Source organism: Diuraphis noxia, unplaced genomic scaffold (genome assembly GCF_037042655.1).
Source record: "Diuraphis noxia isolate RWA-SAM2 unplaced genomic scaffold, SU_Dnox_SAM2 contig0003, whole genome shotgun sequence".
NCBI lineage: Eukaryota > Metazoa > Arthropoda > Insecta > Hemiptera > Aphididae > Diuraphis > Diuraphis noxia.
The window spans coordinates 10,263,060-10,284,663 of NW_028301713.1; the positions used below are offsets into that span (position 1 = coordinate 10,263,060).

A 21,604-nucleotide genomic window follows, 5' to 3' on the forward strand; every position below is an offset into this window, starting at 1 on the left:
TTTTTTTATAGGTCCCTGGTATCAAAATCAATATTGCAATATTTTCCAAATATTTATTATTTAAAAAACCATAAATATACTATATATATATTATACTACAACATATATATATTTTTTATTATAATTTAATATTATTAATGTATTATACTTTTGTAATAATAATTATTAATTACCGTTTAACCAGTTACCACAGCGATAAATATAGGGCAGTGGATAAATAAATATTTTAAGAAATATACTCAATACTCTCATGTTAGCGAATTCTCAAAATTCATATTTTTATAAAAAGTTATTACGTTCCAAATTAATTTAACCAAGAAAATATTGAATTTTAGAAAATTTTTAAAATATAAACTACTTGACTTAAATAAATCTTTTTTTGTTAAATTTAACCTGCATTAATTCCAATCTAATCCCAAAGGCAAGATTTTAATATTCCTCAAATATTATTTATATTAAAAAAGATTTCATTTTTATTTTTATGTTAACTTTACGGTATCCACTCATAGTGTCATGATGAATGTTTCAATATATAGTTTGTTACATGGGTAATGCTGCAATATGATTTAAAATATTAAGAAATCAATGAAAAGTAAATAAAAATTTATATTGAAATCATAAAAATAATTGCAATGTATTTTTTGCAGTTGAACCGTGATAACAGTTTGTTTTGAACCAAGTAATCATCCAAGATTATGACGTAATTACTAATCAACTCTATAGATAAAACCACAGATTAATAATATAATATAGCCATATAGGTATTATCCGTGATGGTTAAAACGTAAATATTATGATCAAGGAAGATCCCAAGAGGGGGGGGAGATCCACCTATCGCCCCCCTTTATAACCACTACTGACTCGTTTGTTAAAATATTATATTCTGATTAACAGCTGATAACTTTTGTCGATCATAATCGTACATTCTTTGGTAAGTATTGAAAACAGGAACTACTAGCAATTCAATACACGACGCTACAGTTGTGTGCTACACTAACACAACTTATCGTTTAACTCTGAATAGAAGGAGAACAGCACGCGGGCAAACTAAAAAAAAAAAATAAAACCAATACTAATATACGGGTGTCGGACACGTGTAGTGTGTCGACAAAAAAAAATGTTTATTGTACAAACAACAAATATTTCGATAACACATTTGCGATATTTTGAGTATACTGATTGAAAGAGAATATTAACAATAGTTGTAGACAGACGACCGGACGAGTATAGAAACTTAAACAAGTCATTAGACAAAAATGCGAATGCAAAATCGATGCACGAAAAGACTACGTAGAACCTAGCGAAAAAAACGTGCTCGCGCGAGTTAGGTAGCGAAAGAGAAAGAGCCGTGCGCGACCGTTCGCCGCGTGAACAGGTACGTTGGTCGGTAACGAATACACAACAACAAATAGGACGGTGCGAAATTTGGTTGGATGTCGAAGGATTGGACACCGTATACGTGTGATGGTCGGTAAGTGGATCCTCCCGTACGATAATGAATGACGCTGGTTTGAGTCGATCGATGGCAATCCACGCCGTGGTGGAAAGATCGCGTTGCACCTATTGAATAACGTTTTTCTCGGCGTTCGACGAGTACGACCAGTGAGCCCTCGTAACGTGGTTGGAGCGGTGGTCTGGACAAACACGGCATGACTGACGACTCGACTCTGCAGGTCGGTGAACACGAACGTAGTGCGTTGAGTATCCGAGCTGTCTCGCGGAGTCTCGCTACGCAGCTACCAGCTCGGGTGAAAGTGCTCGCCTGAGCAGGTGCCGTATACCAACTCGGCCGCCGAAGCTTGTTCGGCGCCAGCCGCTTTGACTGTGTTGCGCAGCGCGAGTAGTACGATATATAAGCAGCTTGATGGCTGACCTGCACTGCAGCGGTGATTCGTGCGCGGCGTGCAGTAAAAACATACTACCATCGCGTTGGCTGCATGTTGTCCAGAGGGTGATACGCGGTATCGAATGTGCTGAATAACGCCGAAAAGTTGATCGAAAGTGCAGATTTGAACAGATCCTACTCGAACTGTCGGCCTTGGTCCGCGATGACGATGATGTCGGGCACGCCGAACCGTGCAGCCATTCAGTTCGCTATTGTTGAGATCTACGAGACTGCTCACCAGTGGCGCAACTAGGGTGGTGCAAAAAGGTTTTTAGCACCCCCAAGTTAAAATTTAGCACCCCTAGTTTTTTATATATAATTATTATTATATAGGTACCTAATATTATGAATTTTATGTTTTTAAATGATAGGAAATTTCCTGAAAAAATGTATAACTGTTTGTTCGTATAATATACTTTGTTATTTATCTTTGTTGAATATTGAAAAAGATTTATTCAATCAGATAAACACCGAAACTATTTTGAATAAATATATATTGCATGAAACCCAGCAAAATTATGCTGATTGCTGATTTCAAATATATAAATTATTATTTATTTAACAGGATTATGAAATTAAAATGTTTCAATATGTTTCTGATATTGTAGTAAAAAAAGAGTAGTATAAATGTTGTTCATTTTTTTATTTTTGTAAAAAGTCTTAATATATTTTTTAAAGTTTTGATGTACCTATCGATTAAAGTTGGTCTATGTGTAGGGGGTGTGGGGGGCTTTACCTCCCATGGCCCTGTGATGTATTCACAGATTTAGCACCCCTCGTTTTAGAGATCTAGTTGCGCCTATGCTGCTCACGCCAACATATTCTCGATCTGCTTCTGGCTATTTATTATAGGTACGCGGCGAGAAGGCACTCATCTCCGTCACCGTTAGCGCTGTATCTTATTTGTTCGGCGGGAGATGATTTTTCGAGAAAAAAACCCAGCGGCTGCCACTGACCGCTGACGTTCTGTTCGAGGACAGGGCCGGCTCAGGTGCGATAAACCCGCGGTTTCAGCGAGCGCTCGTCAAAACTGGCTTGCGCGGTCGCCGTCCACTGCAGTATTGGACCGTCCTGCAGCATGTTGCATGGTCGATCTCTCGGCTGCCGTGCCGTACAGCGGGGCTTGTATTTTGGTGATAAGAGTTCATCGAACCAATAGAAAGCGTTGAACTAGAGCAGCGTTGTGTTTGATTTGCAAACAAAATTATAGGCTTACTGTAAAGTTACTAATGCGATGAAGTGCGCGGGGCCCTGGGCAGCTGCCCCTTCTGCACTGCCCCTTCGCCGGCGCTGCTGATAATTTCCATAATTATTTTATAATTGTTTTTCAATTTCGAGGTAGAAGGAATCTCGTGCCAATTTAAAAACTAAGCAAGTTCTGTTCGCGGCACTGGAAAGTTACATTTTTGCAAAAAGAAATGTTAGTTTTTACTAGGAAAGTATAATGGGAAACCAAGTTTCAAGTGACATTTACGTAAGCAGGTTTTCATTTAATGTTTTTTTGAAGCTATTATAGCCATGTTGATGATTAAAATTAATTGAATTACCTCTTAGGTTCTCTGCGTTAATAGTTTTTGGTTTAAATTAAGCCATAATAAAAATAATCATTATTACTTCTGATTTACAATTTTTAAATTTTTAAATGGCCAAAATCACCCATGTTGACAAGCATCACACTTCTTAAATTATAACAATTCTCTCTACGATTTCATGGCAGTGACAATTTGTAATATGCAAAGATATTTGTACAGGATGCAATAATATTGTTCAGTATTCTTTAGGTACAGATATTTATTTAAAATGTATTAAATTAACAAACAAATTCTTATGTTAGTATTCCAAATGAATACGTGCGGATTGTTTATTTTATTACAAGCAATACTAGGAATTTTTGAATTTTTAAATGCGTTTAACCAAATCATTATTAATAATATAGTATTATTTGTTATACAATTTAAATATTTTTACAAAATCAAATAAATTTACTTATTACTCAGATACATATTTATTTGAAATTTGAATGAACATTTATTTACCCTAATAATACATCAGGGTAGGTATCCAAAAAAATATTTATTATTGGGATTATCCTTATAACTAAATATAATCTTTATCGAGTACTTGTACGTTTTACATTGACACTGAATATAAAGTATCGATAAATCTTGATGAATTATAAAAGCATAAATGAAATCTTGATTAATGTGAAATGTAACTTTTGTTCCCTCCTCTCCAATATGTGGTCATGTTACGTTCACGGTCCAAAATTTCCTTATTTTTTTTTTTGTAATCTAATCGTGTCTGTACTTGTGACGACTTATATAGAGGCGATGACTGCTGCAGTAGTGCTATCTATCGCCGTATTTTTTAAGTTCCCAACGAATTCACAATGAACTGATCGAGATTTTTGCTTTTTTTAGTCGCTAGATGACAATATCAAATACATTTTTTATTGTATAATTACAAATTTTTTTTCTCTTTACTTTAATTTTATCGCTTACTGGCCGTATTATATGAATATTTAATTTTAAATATTCTTAAAATATAATGATAATTATTAGTATTGAAATAATTATCTTGATGAAATAAAATATACACTACAATCATAAATCTTAAAGAATAGTTTATGATGAATAATTTTTATATCTAGATAAAAATAAATAACAAGCATTTTTTTGTCTGCATAAATTATTTATTGTATCAGTTATAAGTTATCTTAAAACCAACAGAGGTGCTAAAATTGTATATTGTATATATAATATAATATGAATAACAATTATTTAAAAAATTGATTTTCGATAATATTCTAACATATATAATATGATTATATTTACATAATGTATACATGAACAATAAGTAATAACTAATAAATATCTTTAGAGACCCTAAGTAGTTAAAAAATTGAACAAATTTACGATTATTTTATTATATTACTTATTTTTAATTATTATACATAATAAGTCTTAAAAAGTTTTGTGATTGTTACAAGAAACAATCCACTAAATATGGTAACTAATTACGTCGTGGCTGTTGATTGGTGCGATTTCGGTATTTTGTTTTTTATTTTCACTTTGGACGCCGCCGTCTACTGCAATGGACGATTTTTGGTTTCTGTTTAAGTGATATATCAGACTGAAAAAGTAAACCAAAAATATATTATAGCAAACGTATCGTTACAATATAATTATTAAACAACATAAATTATTATAATCGCATTTGCAGAGACATCATAAGTTTAACCTACGTATTATATCACACACATACAGATACAATTTATTTAATACGCCATGGATAAAAAATTTAAACTATAAATAATTGGCAAAAACTGAAGAAACAGATGAAAAAAAATATTGAACAAATAGGTACTTACTAAAAAACGAATATAAGCGGAGTTGTTAGGACAATACTGATTATAAAAAATGCACTGGGCGTTGATTCTAATGTATGGTTGTATACAAAACTGTATAATGGTAGAAATCCACCTTTCATCGAATTTTCCATTAATAATTTCACTGCATTCATAGAACCTGGCGCAACGTATACATTAAAAAAACTGTGTTAAAATCGAACTACGCTGCAGATCGTAAAAATGTCTGTTATTAATATTATTTTCATAAGTTATCATATAATCACCCAATTCCTCAGATCCAACGCATTTCGAAGCAATAGAACTGGTCAACGCCAAAGCTGCACCTCGAAAGATCTCTAACGGTGGCACTGTAAAATTACAAATTATTATTTTAACATTTTAACACAGCTATCGTTGATCAAGAAATGCCGTTTTTCGCGGTAATATACTTACCTAAATATAGTTGCCATGATTCGAAAACTAAAAAGAATGCGACCGCTGCTAAAAGATCAAATACCGAAGAAATCGCACCAATTAACGCATCGTTCATCCGAAATTTGTAGCTTAAAATCCCTAGTGAAAACATTGTGCCTGGAAAAAGATTTATATTGTAAAAAAAAAATAATAATAATAACTACAGTGTAAGCATTAAAACAAAACAACTTAAACAAAATTAAAATAGGTGATCACTGATCAGCTATGTTAATAATTAAAATATCCACTTATGAAGCTTATTAAATGATAAACAAAATACATTTTTAATTTATATAAATTATCATTTGTTATAGAGTATTAGTAGTTAGTATCAACAAAAAATGAATCATTTTAATACATTTTAAGGCTGCCTCTCTCTCTGGAATATTACCGTTTGTTTTATTTTTTCTTAAATATTTGTTTGGTATATTGTAATAATATACAGGTTGGTAATTTTTAGGTTACAGTTTTTAACTACCTACCTAGGTATCTAGATATTGTTATCTATTATTAAAAATTAAACTTACCTAACAATATGGCGGACATCTGGTAAGCATTGAAAACACTAAAGTCTACTTCATTCCATTGAAATTTATACCTCAAATATAGGTATATTACAGACATTTCTCCTAAAAAAAATATGTTTATGCATTGTTAGATTTATTAAATAGGTAATTTTAATTTACATTTACAAACAATAAAAAGGTATTATTAAAACAAGTTTTTTATAACAAATATAATATTTTTGTTAGTTGTACATATTTTTTATTAATCTTATTAATTTAATATTTTTGAGACGTAAACAGAGTGTTTCTTAATTATTTATGTGTAACAAAATATTTTTAGTTGTTATTAATTCAATATCAATTATCTACTGGTTCTGGGTATTGAATAATTAAATTAAAGAACAATGCTATCAGTCGTTAGAGAAACAAATATTTACTAATATCATTTATATGACAGTTTAAAATATTATTTTATCAATAATGTTATTAATAGCATTATAAATTATAATGTTTCTATACATAAATAAATAACAACAATTATAATATTCATTGGACTTGCCTAATTTTCTCGTCATATTTGTTACAATCTATAAAATAATTCTTGGATTTTACAAAATGTTTTATAGTTGGTAATGATAATAATATTAAATAATTTCTAATCTTTCATAATAATTAATAAACTATTGAGCAATTTTATTGAATAAAAGAACATAGACAAATAATAAAACATAATTGATTATCGTTCAGTTTTAAGACGTCATTTTCATCTCTGATCAAATGTATTAGACGAGAAAAAAAAATTACGGTAGTCAGTAATTCATATTTTGAACAAAATATAACTATAATGGCTTTTCGTAATTGTTGAGCTAGATTTAAAATTAATAAAAAAAAAACTTTTCGTATTAGTTATATACCTACTTCATAATGTCAGTTAGAAAATAAATAACATGGCACCTAATATCAGTTTGGATTGAATGTACCATTCAATACAGACGTGCAATATATTATCAATCTAATTACCTATCGGCTATCACCATTCACTGTTTCAAAATGAAAAATCACTATTACCTATAAGTAGTAAGTACTCGTACTTTAAACTCAAATCTAATTAAAATTATAGGAATTTAATAAGAACACTATCAATGTTTATAATAATATAATTAAAATTTATATTTTAACATGCATCATAATTGATTTATAATTTATAAAATTTAGATAGGATTATTTATACATTGAATGAATTAGTGACAAATATTTTATCCATTAAATTTTTGATCGAAAGTTTCAACTCCCTTGTAAAACTATACACGGACGATCTTTTAAAACAAACGAGACGCTTACTCGTATCTTATCGAATTGATTTTATTTTTTTATGACTCGTCTTACTAATTTTCATTGATTAGATCTACACATTTCCACGAATAATAGTGATTAAGTGCTAATCTTAAAAGGACTCCACACCCACATGTGTCGTTTTCGTTTTACTCACATACAGCATAGAAAATCGTTCACTAGTTTTAATAGTGTGCTGTTATATAGCTTTGAATGCTTTGATATTAGAAATTATTGACTTATCAACAAACTATTAGACAAGAACGTTATCTGTGTTCGTATGCTGGTTTTTTACGACATTAAAATTAAAATTATGAAATAATCATAATTGAATTATGAGCATTTTCAAATATTAACATTTAATCATAACTCAAACCAGAATTAGGATTATCGTAAAAAGAAATTTACGAACACAGATAATATTTTTACCTAAAAGTTTTATAATATAGGTCAGTTCACTATAATATCAAAATTAACAGCACACTATTGAAACAAGTGAAAAAAATGTAGTATGTATGCGTGTAAGACGGAGACAATACATGCCGGTGTTGCGTCCTCTTAAAAAGTTTATGTAAATATCAATATCAAATGTATTATTTATTATTATTAATTATACATGAGTAACATGAATAAGATAATATGAATGAATAGTATAGCAATTAGCAGCTGCTGAGTACTCGAAAATTAGTGTTACACGGAAAAATATGAAACAATGTTTTATATTTGTGGCAGTACTATATAATATGTATATATATATATCATATACTATTTTGATAACATGTATAGCTGTGTTATGTATAACTTATCAATAGGTAGGTACTATCTATAAATAGCTAAAACGTACGCATATTTTTTTAAAACCCATAAAATGATGTATTGAGTAAATAAGTATATAGCTTAAATGAGCGTGGATTATTTAGTATTTGTTTTACATTTAAATATATCATTTTATGAAATACTAATCGAAGATGATAAAAGTTTTATTATTCCATTAGACTGAGCGGAGCGATGAATGTATTAGTTTTATGATGATATCTTATATCTTTTAGATTTTTTTTTTTTTTGTTTCAGTCATCAATTTTGGAGCACATGCAAGAAATTCATTAATCTTAAATTTTATCAAAATTTTAAATTTAATTTAATGGTTGGTATTTATTGTAGTCGAAATTGAAAATCCCTTATATTTTTTAAAGTAGACTATTAATTAAAGAATTTACGCAATCCAGTTTTTGATAAAATGTATTTTTTTTTTTACTCATTCAAAAATGAACAACTATGTAGAGAATTATATTGTATTTAATATGCTACCTATATATCATTGTTATATTGTAATAGTTTTATATTCATAGTAGCATAGTTCTAGAAATAATATAATTTTCAACATTTTGGCTTTTTTGGTGTTATTGATTGATATTTTTGTTTTTAGATTTTTTTGTTTTAAAGTTTCATATACGTATGATTTATATAATATATTTATGCATATTCATACATCTTTATATACGCAATTTTTGTTTGTGTGGAAGATAAAGTTTTGAAATATTATAAAATGTTCCAAAGTTGTTTAAAACAATTAAAAAATATTGAAATTTATAAAAACAGTAATTTTATTACCATATTTTTGCATGTAAAAATAGTTCATCATAGTATAATACTTATAGATATTGATATTATGAAATATTATTACAGGCAAAACTGGTAGATTTTCTCAACTCAGTATGGTTTTTCGTATCAATAATTTATGATTGAATATGTTATCAGTATTCCGACTTACTTAATCTGTATCAATTAATGCATGTAAAACAAAATGTAGGTTATATAGGTATACCCGTATACCTAATATTATACTTTTTGGGACATTCTTATCGACCGCATATTTTTGGACTTTGGATTACACCTGTTGTTTAAATAAGGTAAATATGTAAGCAATTTTACACTCGTATATTTAACAGACAATTATAAAATTTTATTTTGTGTATTATATTAAATTATTATAATTTTGAAATTACGAAGTACTCACTTATGTTTTTGATTTAACAATTTTAAATGCAAACGTAATTTTGAGGCAGAATGCATTTAGTAGAACAACATATCGATAAAAAGCTGTTTTATTTAATACTTAAATATTTAAAGTTTAAACAGACTTAAATAGGTATAACTTTAGAACATGCAGTGTAGACTTTTATCACAGTATGCTATGCACAACATTTTTCTATAGACTATATAGTTCTAAATGTTCTAATTAAACGATAGTGTAATATAAATCGACTCTAATCTTTAGATAAATTGCGTTAAAAAAAATATTTGTTCAAAATTTCAAATATTGACTAGGCATGAAAAATGAGTGCGTAAGTACCATCGAATGGCTTAATTATTCACCTCTGACCTATATAATATTATATTATCATGTTGAGAAACTATTATGTAGGTAAACATAAAATTATTGGTAGGTACATTATATTATATAGAACGTTAAATGTTTGATAACTCACCCTCCAGCGGCACGCACGTGAGCGGTGCGCACACGAACACGACCAGGCACAAGATCAACTTGCCGTGGTTTGGACGCGGTTTGACCAACACTCGGTAACAATTTCGGAGCACGTCCAACGGGTTAACGGCCTGGACTACATCCTCGTTCAGCGAAAGCTGGTCACCGGCGTTTGACGTCCGCCGCCGGACGCCGTCGTCGTTGATGAACACAAACGTGAAAGCGAGTGCGGTCAGGCCCAAGGCGATGGACACTACGTACGCGGCGACGAAACCCACGTTAACCACCACGAACCCGTAAAAAAGCATCCCCAGTATACCACCCACGGCTACTGTACCGCCGACCACGCCGTATTTGACTGTCCGCCACTCGTCCGTGGTCGTGTCGGCCACGTACGAGTTGATGCCGTTGAACAGCATTGGCAGGCCGCCGGTCAGCGACAGCGCGGCCGCCTGCGCAGCGGCCGTCAGCGCCGGCGATACCGACCACACGACGGTGCAGTACAGTGACAGCACGTCTGCCAATATCTGGCCGGCGATCGGCGGCACGATCAGCGGCCGTCGGCGGCCGTGCCGGTCACTCCACGTGCCAGCGGCCATGGCCAGCGCGATGGGCACCAGGTATTGGACGAGCGCCTTCCAGCCGTTGATCGGCGCAACCACGTGCTGCGCGGTCGCCTCGTCCTGGCACTTCGAACCCACTTGGCTGGCCATCGCACCCGTCGGGTCGCACGCTTTGTACAGCAGTAGGTTGGTGCTCAGGCACCCCGAGTACACCATCGCGAGGAAGTAGAACAGCACCACCGGTTCCACGGACACCTGGGCCGCCAGCCCGCGTACAAACGACATCGCTATTGGCAATATCGACATTCGATATTGTTGTTGTTGTTGTTGTTGTTGTTGTTGATATTACAGTACTATGCTCTCGATTCCGCGGTAATCGCCGGTGGTCGTATAGTAACGATCAAATTAATTCTTATCGAAAACGCGTTCACATTAAACGTTATCGTTCGGCGGCGGTGATGAGTGTAATGTTTTAATATACATAATTAATATGCGTGAGTGTGCGTGAACAACTACGATAAGGAAATAAATCGAAATAAATCATAATATTTAAATTTGATTGAAGTGTCGTTATTTTGAGTCCAATCTCGTTCAAAACAATATTATGTTTATTTATTTTTACGAGTGCGTTTAATATCTACTTCCTTAGGCATACGAAAGCGCCAATCAAATCGTCTTATTGTTTATGAAATAGGTAGCTGGTAATTTTCATCTGTGAAAAAAAAAAACTAAACAATTAAAAATTAAATATTGTTGTGCGCGAGTTATCAAACTTAACAAATAAACGAGTCGCGATGATTGGAAGTTGAAGGGCGATATAAATTTGATTCGAGATATATGTTTTATTCGAGAAATCTCATCAATTAAAAGGGAAAGAATTTTCTAGGGGATTAATAAAAAATTCGAGTTATCGAAAATCGACTGTACAGTAGATACTAGATAGTATTAATAATTATGATTAAGAGGACGCTATACCCGCATATGTTGTCTCCGTCTTACAAGTGCGTAACATAGCAAATTTTATGCTCAGCAGATCACGTTTAGCTCCGTTAGTTTAAAATTTAGAGTAAATTGACCTCTTACAAAAATTAAAGGTAACATTATTATCGAGGGCATGACGTAGGCCTTTTTATTATATTTTAATTTTAAAGTGAGTTATGTGTATTTTAAAATTAAAATATAATAAAAAGGCCTACGTCATGCCCTCGATAATAATGTTACCTTTAATTTTTGTAAGAGGTCAATTTACTCTAAATTTTAAACTAACGGAGCAAAACGTGATCTGCTGAGCATAAAATTCGCTATGTTACGCACTTGTAAGACGGAGACAACGTATGCGGGTGTAGCGTCCTCTTAAAATACCCATGGCAACCGTGCAGATATTATCGTGGTAATACTATAATTATTAGTGTTGGCATTTTTATTTATCACGGTATTATTTTTTAGCAATAATAAAAAAATCCAAAAAAAAAAAACAAGAAAGAACAAAGCAATCGTTTACAAGCCGTGAACGTGCTGAACTAAACGCATAGTTGCTTATTTTTTACGCCTGCAGTCATGTCTACAATAATATTATATTCAATGAATATTCACAACAATTAATAATATTATCGTGTCCAAATGCCCAATCAATTTCAACGTGTTGAAAATTGACATTATTATTATCATATAACTATAGTGTAGTTATTATACGATGGACACGTCATATAATCGACACGTGATGCATACAAATATTCAATAGTCGGTATAAATATTAAATCATAATTATTAATATTAGCTATATGATGCAGTACCAAGTTATTGTTTAGTAGCGTGCCCAGGGTCCAGGGGAAGGTTATAGGGGTTATATACCCCACATTGCCCGATAAAGCCACTTAATTGTGTTTTTGGTATTTCCACAACAATTTATTAAATAAAACTCATAACATCTATACGGTTCCATTAAAAATTCTTGGGCACGTCACTGGTTATTATGATATAGAATATTTAATGGAAATGAAATAATTTATGTGACGTTCATAAATACGAGCCTGGCCAGCGAGTATTGCCAAATTAAATTGTATTTAAAAAAAAAACACAGACCTAGTCGGAATATTTTTCGAAAAGGACTTGTCTATCTCAAAACTGATTTTTATTTCTAGGTATATAAATTTGAAAAAATTAGGCTATAATATAGTGTTAATATAGTGTTATTATTATAATAATAATTATTGTTAGAAAAATGCATAGTGTACCGTACCTATACTAATTAGTAATTATAAATCATTTCTACTTATACACCTAGTACCTATATGTACTTTCGACACTGAACTAACTTTTGTAACCAACCTAACCTAGTATGCATAATAAATAATTATATAAACTGATAAAATTTTTATTTATCTTTTGACATTTTAGAATAAGATTTATTAGTTGTCACAAATAACAAAGACGATGACTAAATAAAGAATTTCATATTTATTTGAGCACGCGTTGGTTTTAAGTATAACTTAATTAATAATATTTTATATCGACTGATCGAAGGTTACTATTACTCGTTATTATTCAATAAATAGTTTATATATATATATATATGATTTTATTTTATATTTAACTAAGTGATAATTTATAGTTGACCTAATTAAAGTTATGATAACTATATATCTAATAAAATAATACTCAAAAAAGTTGTCTTTAAAATGATATATTCTTAATCGTTCAAAATTATCTATCATTCAGAATAAAAAAATGATTAAAAATAATTATGGAACTATTGATTTAATTCAATTTAAAAAAATCTTTTATAATCAATTTTCGAATAAAATGTTAATATTTTGATAACATCCTATGGTAATATTATAAAACTAGACATTTTGTTAATAATTATTATTGTTATTGACGCATCTACCTCTTTAATTATACCTAGTTTTATTATTCGTAATAATTTATAATCATAGACTTTAGTTGATAGTATGAAATATAAATTGTATGGCTATGTAGTTGGTGGTAATTAAAAACTTGATCATTAAAATTTAAAATAATCTGGATCGTTTTATATAATCATAAATATAGTTATCGAACTAAAATATAAGTACGTAATAAAATTGAATTTAAAAACAAGATTTTGTATATAAATATGCTAATGTGTAGTATATTTCTGAATAGATACCGAGCCTTTGACTTATATGAAATATAATATATACCATAAACGATTATGTATTAATATCATATTTTTTCCTTCAATGTTTCTATAAACGTTATATTAATTTATATACTCAATTTAATATTTAATCAACTGTCAATAATTATTTGACTATAATAGGGTATGTATTTAAGTACTAACTGAATTTTTTTCACAATATATATGCCTAAACATATGGCTATTATAATTTTAATTTTTGAGATTTAAATACACCCTTTCAAGCCTCCACTAGTGTATTGTGTATTTAAAAAAGTACTTTTGAATATAGTTGCACGTCTTGCACTAATGGCTATTGTAATATTATACCCCCTCATGTTACACACAGGTTTTACAATGGGAGTATTAACAATTGTTGAGTTGTAGTTTATGAAATTGATGCTATACATTGATAAATTTCTGATTTTTTTCAATATTACAATTTGTAATTATTGATATACCTTTATTTTATTTTATACGAAATATCTTAATCAAATATTTATTTGGCTGTGTGCTATATTATTAATACAATAATACATAATATTTACACCCAACACGTATATAATAGTTAAAATGTTTATTGAACTATGATAATTTGATTTATTATTGAAATTATATGCATATACACATAAAAACGAGTTACATGTGTAATTAAAAGAAAACTAAAATTGAAAGATTTTGAAATGAAATTGTACTTGCAGGACACTCTGGAATATATGTAATGAAAATCGGATGCACATTTCAAGAAAAAATGAAGCAATCTACATCAACGACCCATCTGAAATATAAACTCAGCAAAGCTTTTTAAAAAAATTATCTATAACCGATTAAAAAAAAAAAAATGGCAAAATGAATGGTTAAAAACGAACACAAAATCAAATGAAAAAAAAAAAAAGATAACATTTGAAATAATCCAATATCTCTCAAACGAAGAGACGAAGATGTATTAAATTGCCTAAGAAATAAGAATACACATTTCATATACACACTAAACACATGGCTATATCTTATCATAAGATTCTTATGAAAAAAAGAGCCACCAAGAACATGCCAAATACATGGCTATCGAACTTCAATCAAACATATTATCATAGAATGAAAGATACACAAGAGGCCCGACAAAATTCGACGTACAATATGAAATATATTGAATTGTACAATTTAGTCAAAACTAATTCAAATATTATGTAGTTATTATGAACATTTATGACACATTGTTATTAATATTTACATATGTAATTTCTAGTCAAATAATCTGCAATTATGCATTCAATAGTATTTACTACAGTAAGGCTTTATATACGGATACCTACCTAAATATTATCGACCATGATTATCCATCATTATAGATTCAAAAGTAAAATATAACTATTAGATAATTTATAAAATTATGTACATTGTGGTACCTATATTCTATATGATTATATAATGTGTTTAATTGCAATTCGTAAAAAATATTTTTTCACATAATAATTTTTTTATAATATTTATGATTTTATTTTCACTATATTAAGTGAAGTTTTAAGAATCCAATATATTATATGCAATGTTGCAGTTGACATTTGATAATACGTTATTCACAAATAGGTACGTGAAGTACCTACTTAATACTTAAGTACACGTTATTGTGACAAATGATGACGTACCACACTACATGTTAGGATTGGAGTATTTTAATATTTAATATACATGGAACTACATAGACTCAGCCGAGAATTGTTTTACAGAGTCGTTTCCAATCAGCTCAGCTGTGGCCACTACGTCATTAACTATTGATATTATACAGTTGTCGAGCATACACATTATTGATATTATGAAATAAAAATATTATTCTTTCATATCATAGTACAATATAATAATAGGTATGCATATAGCTGATGTCTAACGAAGGACTCTCCTTCTCAGAACTGGCACACACTCTAAACAAATATGAATATATATTATATTTTGATATAAAATAGGCATACCTACTACTTTACAAATATAATATTACGTAATAATGATTGAAATTTAATTGGACATTAATATCAAGTATTAAATTACTACGATTAAATACCATAAACTCACTGATTTCATGATATGATATTGAAATATGTATTGTTTGAATTTATGTTGGAACAGTTTGACTGTTTTTGGGTCGGCTATGCGAAGTATTGAAAACAATTAAAGCACTACATAGAAAGATGAAAAACGCCAAAATCGACTCGAATGCCCGTAAGTATACGTATACTACAATAGGTTTAAAGATTTACACCAGATTCTGTAATTGCCAACAAGGCGCATTTTAAAACACTGCGGCGTATACTTAAGTTATGTATGACGTTGAGAATAGATTGGCGAGGACAAATATACCGGTTTTCGGCGTGCATCAAGAGAGAGGGGGGAGTGAGTGAGTGAAAGAGAAGAGTGTGTAAGAATGATAGTGGGGAGTAATATATTATAATATAAAAATCGTAGCGGAGGCCAAACGTCAGGGCAGAATTTTTTATAAAATTTAAAATATACATTTTTTAAGTTAAATGTAATAAAGTATGCCTATAATATGCCTATATAATAATAATTTATATTATTATGACATGTGGATGTCAGGTGCGTATAATATGCATATAATATATAAAATATGTTGTGATTTATTTTACATATAATAGTTCTTGTTCTGGTATATTAATAAATATAATATTTCAATATTGTACTATGATAATGAAATATAGGTCAGTTGCATACAGACAGTAGGGTGGAGATAAGACCTCCACCAAAATGTTCAGGAAGAATTAATTTCTTTTAAGAGATGTTTATTTGGTCAAATATAATCACTAATAGGTTGGGTTGAACAATTTTTATTTTTTTTCAGATAGCTACCTACTACTATAACATTATAACGATGCCGTGTAGTTACGAGACGAATAAGAGGTTTATTGTTTATTTTGACAAAATTCTATTTAGTAAAATTCTGTATTTTTGTCGTTTGGTTGTTGAAATCCGGAAAAATACTTTTCTTGTATCGTAGTCGCGGTCAAAACAGGGCTCTAAGCAAGATTCGTGTAGTTGCATCTCCACTTAAAATTGACCTAATATTACCTAATTGATTTGATATCATAACGTAAGCCGTTAATTATTTCAACGTTATTATTTTGTTCTTAAATATTGTGTTGAGTTTGTATAAAAGAACTATTGCGAACACAATGTTCATAAATGGAACGTGCGATTTTTCGATTTTTCGATTATTATCATATTGAATATTACAATATAATAATATGTAAATTGAAAATTTGCACAAATTATTTTTCCGTTCTTTATCACTTATTCAATGATCGACGGTGGAGATATATAGTGGCAGAAAAGCAGTTTCGCATACATATCTACTTTACGAATATCGTAAAAAAAAATTAAAATATTTAAAATTCCTGAGAGCATTGGAATATTCTGAAATTTCTAAGTCAGACCTTCTTTCAAATTAAATACATATATTTTTATAACTTTGATGTTAAAATTTTTTGTATGGATAATTATTTGCCGTTCGCAAATGAGTAAGCATAAAAATATGAAGAATGTTTATAGCAAAATGTATTATTATATTTACCTATATTAATTATATTATTTGCACATAAAAAAAAATATTACTGCTTAAATTGTTTTGGCACGTCTGTCTTTCGCCGCATCATCTATTAAGTTTTTAAAGACGTTTTTGTTCATACTAAAAAAGTATTGGAAACGCGCCGAAAAAATTAAACTCTAATATACCAAACTAAATACAACATAATAGTGAACTTCCGTCACAAAGTTGCAATTAAGTGCCGCAGGCCCGTAGTTGACTTGTAATCGACAACAGTAAGGTTGCCAATAGGTCCGCTATCAACGGGTAGCCGACAATTGTTAGTAAATCTATCTTTATGGCTTTATAATAAATTCACTTAGTTATCAAGATTACGGCACAGATGCGGTCGGCACAGTTGCAGCAATACCTTTTTGGTGGCACTTGCGGTCACTATTTTTTTTTACATATTTGAACTGGTTTTTACAATACTGATATACCTAATAATAATAAAGTTAAACTTAAACTATATTAACTTTCCTTCGCACTTTTACAGGCTTAGGACTGGCAATAAATATTATTTAATATTTATTTGGCGTACTTAAAAGTTGGTTTTTTTATATATATATTTATTGTAAACTATTCTGATATAAATATAAAATATATAATTATTAGACATGTCAGTTAATTGTTATTGCCTATTAATCAAGTTTTTGTATGTAAGAAATTATTGTTAGACATTTTTTTAAGTCTCTGTCTTTTTCATATGATTTTAATGTTTTTTAAATTCTACTGTCAAGTGTAATGTAAAATTTTTTCAACATTTTTATAATTATCATCGCATTGACATCGATAACGTTGTACCAATTTATATATAAAAATAACATAAAAGAAGGAAAGTTTGATTTTTAATATATTATAGGTTTAACTATTATTAATTATTATGATATCAGTATTGTAAAAACCAGTTCAAATATGTAAAAAAAAAATAGTGACCGCAAGTTCCACCAAAAAGGTATTGACCGCAACTGTGCCGATACCAGTTATCAGAGCTATGGTTCTGTTTGTAGCGAAAACGGTTATTCAGGGAAATATCTAATTTTGTACGGTATATTTGGATGTTGTATCGTTTATTTTTAACAAACTAATGGTTACTTTTCTCCAGGAAATCGAAAATAAACATTATTCTTATAATAATATAAAGTTACAACTATTATGTAAATTATAATTTTTGTAATTATTTTCCTTACTTATAAACGAAATTAATCCAAGGAATTTACATAGTAATATTTTTCGCAATAATCCGTATCAGTATTCATTACTACAGGTATAAAATAGTTATATTTAATTTAATTGAAAATTCAATTTCTAATTATAAGTAGGTATGTACCGAGAAGACAACCGTATTGTGCTGGAGGATGACGTCAGCACGTAGGCGGGAGCAAATTTGTTCGGATTCTGGGAAATGCGCGTTAAATATTACGACTTGAAGAACTCAACGTACTAACCGAATTCTGAAAATAATGATTGTCAATTGGCTGTTGACATGTTGTTTTTAAAATTTGTATTAAATTTAGATATTAGAAATATATCTATAAGGCATTTTAGTATTAATCGAACAATATATTGCTTTCTTTCATTGAACACACACAACTTTCATGCACGTCCACAAATGCGTCTAAATATAATAATGTCCCAACTATTTATTACTAACCAGTAATAGGTATCGATTTTTGGTTCGTTTCGCCATTGAATCGCCCATCAAATGACACAACTAATTAAATTGTGACAGAAAGCAAAAATGCTTTTATCGTTTCACTATTAGGTAGAATTTAAGAAAAGTTTTACTGTTTACTGTTTTTTATTCGGACCACCGCGTAGTATAATGTAATAATATTTAATAGTAATAATAATATGATGTATAATTTACAAGAACCTATATTATACATCGGACTACAACTACAGACACACACATTTTGTCGTGTAAAGTATCTACGTGGCGGCCGGCTTTTAAGGAAAAGAAAAAGAAAAACCGAATTAACCAGAAAAGAAAATTATTTTTACATAAAGGAGCGCGACGACGTCGTAGGTATTAATTCTAGCGCGCGAGAACAGTTTAGGTACCTGTACGAGGAGAAGAGCAACTAGTCGGGTGGTGTAATAACGTATAGTTAGAGCAAGACTTGGAAAAAAAAATTTTTTAATGCACATTGAATATAATATATTATTATCTTATAACATTATATCGTAATAATAATACACTTTTCCTGTGTACTTTACGAGTACAGGTGTTGACATTGGGGCGCGAATACTCTTTTTTTCCATTAATTTTTTTTTCGTTGTCCTTTTCACGCGCCCATACACACACACACACACGCACACATACACAAAACTATATACCAATACTCTAGCACTCTCTCCCTCTCTATTTGTTTTTTGTATATTACAAGTTTATGTATATAAATTACATGTAATATATATATTATCTTTAATATCTGCGTACGCGTGCGCGTGTGTGTGTGTGTGCGTATGGTGTGTCTTGTATAATAGTTTTCGGGGTAGCCGCCTGGCACCACTGTCGGAATTTTTCGTACGGGGTTGAAGGCGTCGCGTCTGGCCGCGCGGATAGCCGCCGCCGATATAGTTCCGTGGACCGATTTCAGTCTTGTGTGCGGTCGCGTGTCGTTCGTTTCGCGTTCCGATCGTCCTCTCCGCCCGACGCGAACATTGCAGTCCATCGAACCTCTCGATATTCGCACGACCATTACATTATCACGATAACGATATCATTTTGACATTTTCCGTGTGCCGTTTCGGTTTTTGATTTTTGGTTTTCATCGTTTCCGCGGTTTAGGTTCGGCAGTGCCGTTTCTGTTTGTCTATTCGTGCAGATACTAGTAGTTATCTACTGACCAGATCGGTCGTGTTTTGTTTGTTTGTCGATTTTTTGTTGATTTCGTTTTGACGTCGCGTCTGACTTTTACACATTATCAACGGTGTTATTAGCTGTATATATTTATGCATCGAAGAGAAAATACTGAAGGTGTGTTTTTCACTCGTCATCGCGAACTTTGGATAAATTATTCGTCAACTGTAAGTGATTTTTAAGCCAAAACCATTTACCTATTACGATTTAATAACATGATGTATGAACTCTATAAATACTATATGATCGTCCTTATTATTATTACCTATCAATTTATTAAAATGTGCTTTTAGATGAAATAACGTAGACTCAACTTTTCGCCTTTCGGGTAGGAGATACCTAATCCTCAGCTTAGGTACCTAATCTTGAAAGGGCGAACAAATACTAACGTATTTGAATAGTATTATTAGTTATTAATTATTAATAATATGACGTCAATAAATATCTACTTGTAAGTTGTAATGCATAATAATGATTCTTGGCGATGCTGTAAAAATATTTTTGAACTACAAAATATATTGTGTATTCATTCCTAAATGTACTTCGAAAAATGCGAATATAAATACGAATACTTTCCAAAAGTATTAAAACTTTTTCAAAATGTCCTTTAAATTATTGTAAATTTTTGCGGTAGATATTTTATGAGTACCTAGGTATCTGCACAAAAAACACATAGTAGATCAATTGTTGAATATTATGTATTAAGTTCATGACAAATATTGTCATATAAAATGTGATGGTGTGCAGAGCGTTAAGTGTACTTAAAAAAAAAAATTGGATACTTATATAGATCATTCTATTAGTACTATTTGCTATATAACCAACAGTCATTATATTTTTTAATAAACAAGTAAAAAATAATGTCACCGAATAAATATTATTATGTTGGTTTTAATTAGCTTTTTTGAGAAAATTCATTACTCATAACTATTTTTGTTTTAAGTAGCTATCCTTATAGGTACTTAAAAAGTATTTAAAGAAAAAAAAATACAATGCCATATGCTCTATATGTTATATAATTTGTTAAAATGAATACTATTACCTAAATCGTTTTTATATAATTTAGGACGATGGTGTAAACAAAGAACGTTTATATGATATGAATTCAAGTAATATATTCTAGGAGTATATATCTTTTTTAAAGAAAGATTTTATTATTTTATGTCACTTAAGGGAAATTGGTGCTTTAACAGTATATATACCTATATAAAAAAAAAAAAACATTTATTGTATAAATAAAATAGAGCTAAGTATAAAACCTTTTTATTTTTTGACTTAAATACTCGTAGAATAAAGGTGAATTGAGTGATGACATATTGTAACCGACCTGCTTTTTAATATCTGATAAAAAATGTTGTAATTTGTTTATTGTTTGTAGCTATTATACCTTAA

The 21,604-nt window shown here is 30.2% G+C and overlaps 1 protein-coding gene across 1 annotated transcript; it reads right to left on the reverse strand.

Annotated features, from left to right (window-relative positions):
* Positions 1-4,586: 4,586 nt before the first annotated feature.
* LOC107166380 (putative peptidoglycan muropeptide transporter SLC46) lies at positions 4,587-16,070 on the reverse strand. The gene is made up of 7 exons (XM_015515020.2): positions 15,822-16,070; positions 10,036-11,309; positions 6,236-6,337; positions 5,688-5,825; positions 5,519-5,602; positions 5,256-5,412; positions 4,587-5,017 (listed from the first exon to the last, which is right to left on the reverse strand). Exons 2-7 carry the CDS (start codon positions 10,901-10,903, stop codon positions 4,885-4,887), a joined length of 1,482 nt encoding a protein of 493 aa, XP_015370506.1. The 5' UTR covers positions 10,904-11,309; positions 15,822-16,070; the 3' UTR covers positions 4,587-4,884.
* Between the last annotated feature and the right edge of the window lie 5,534 nt (positions 16,071-21,604).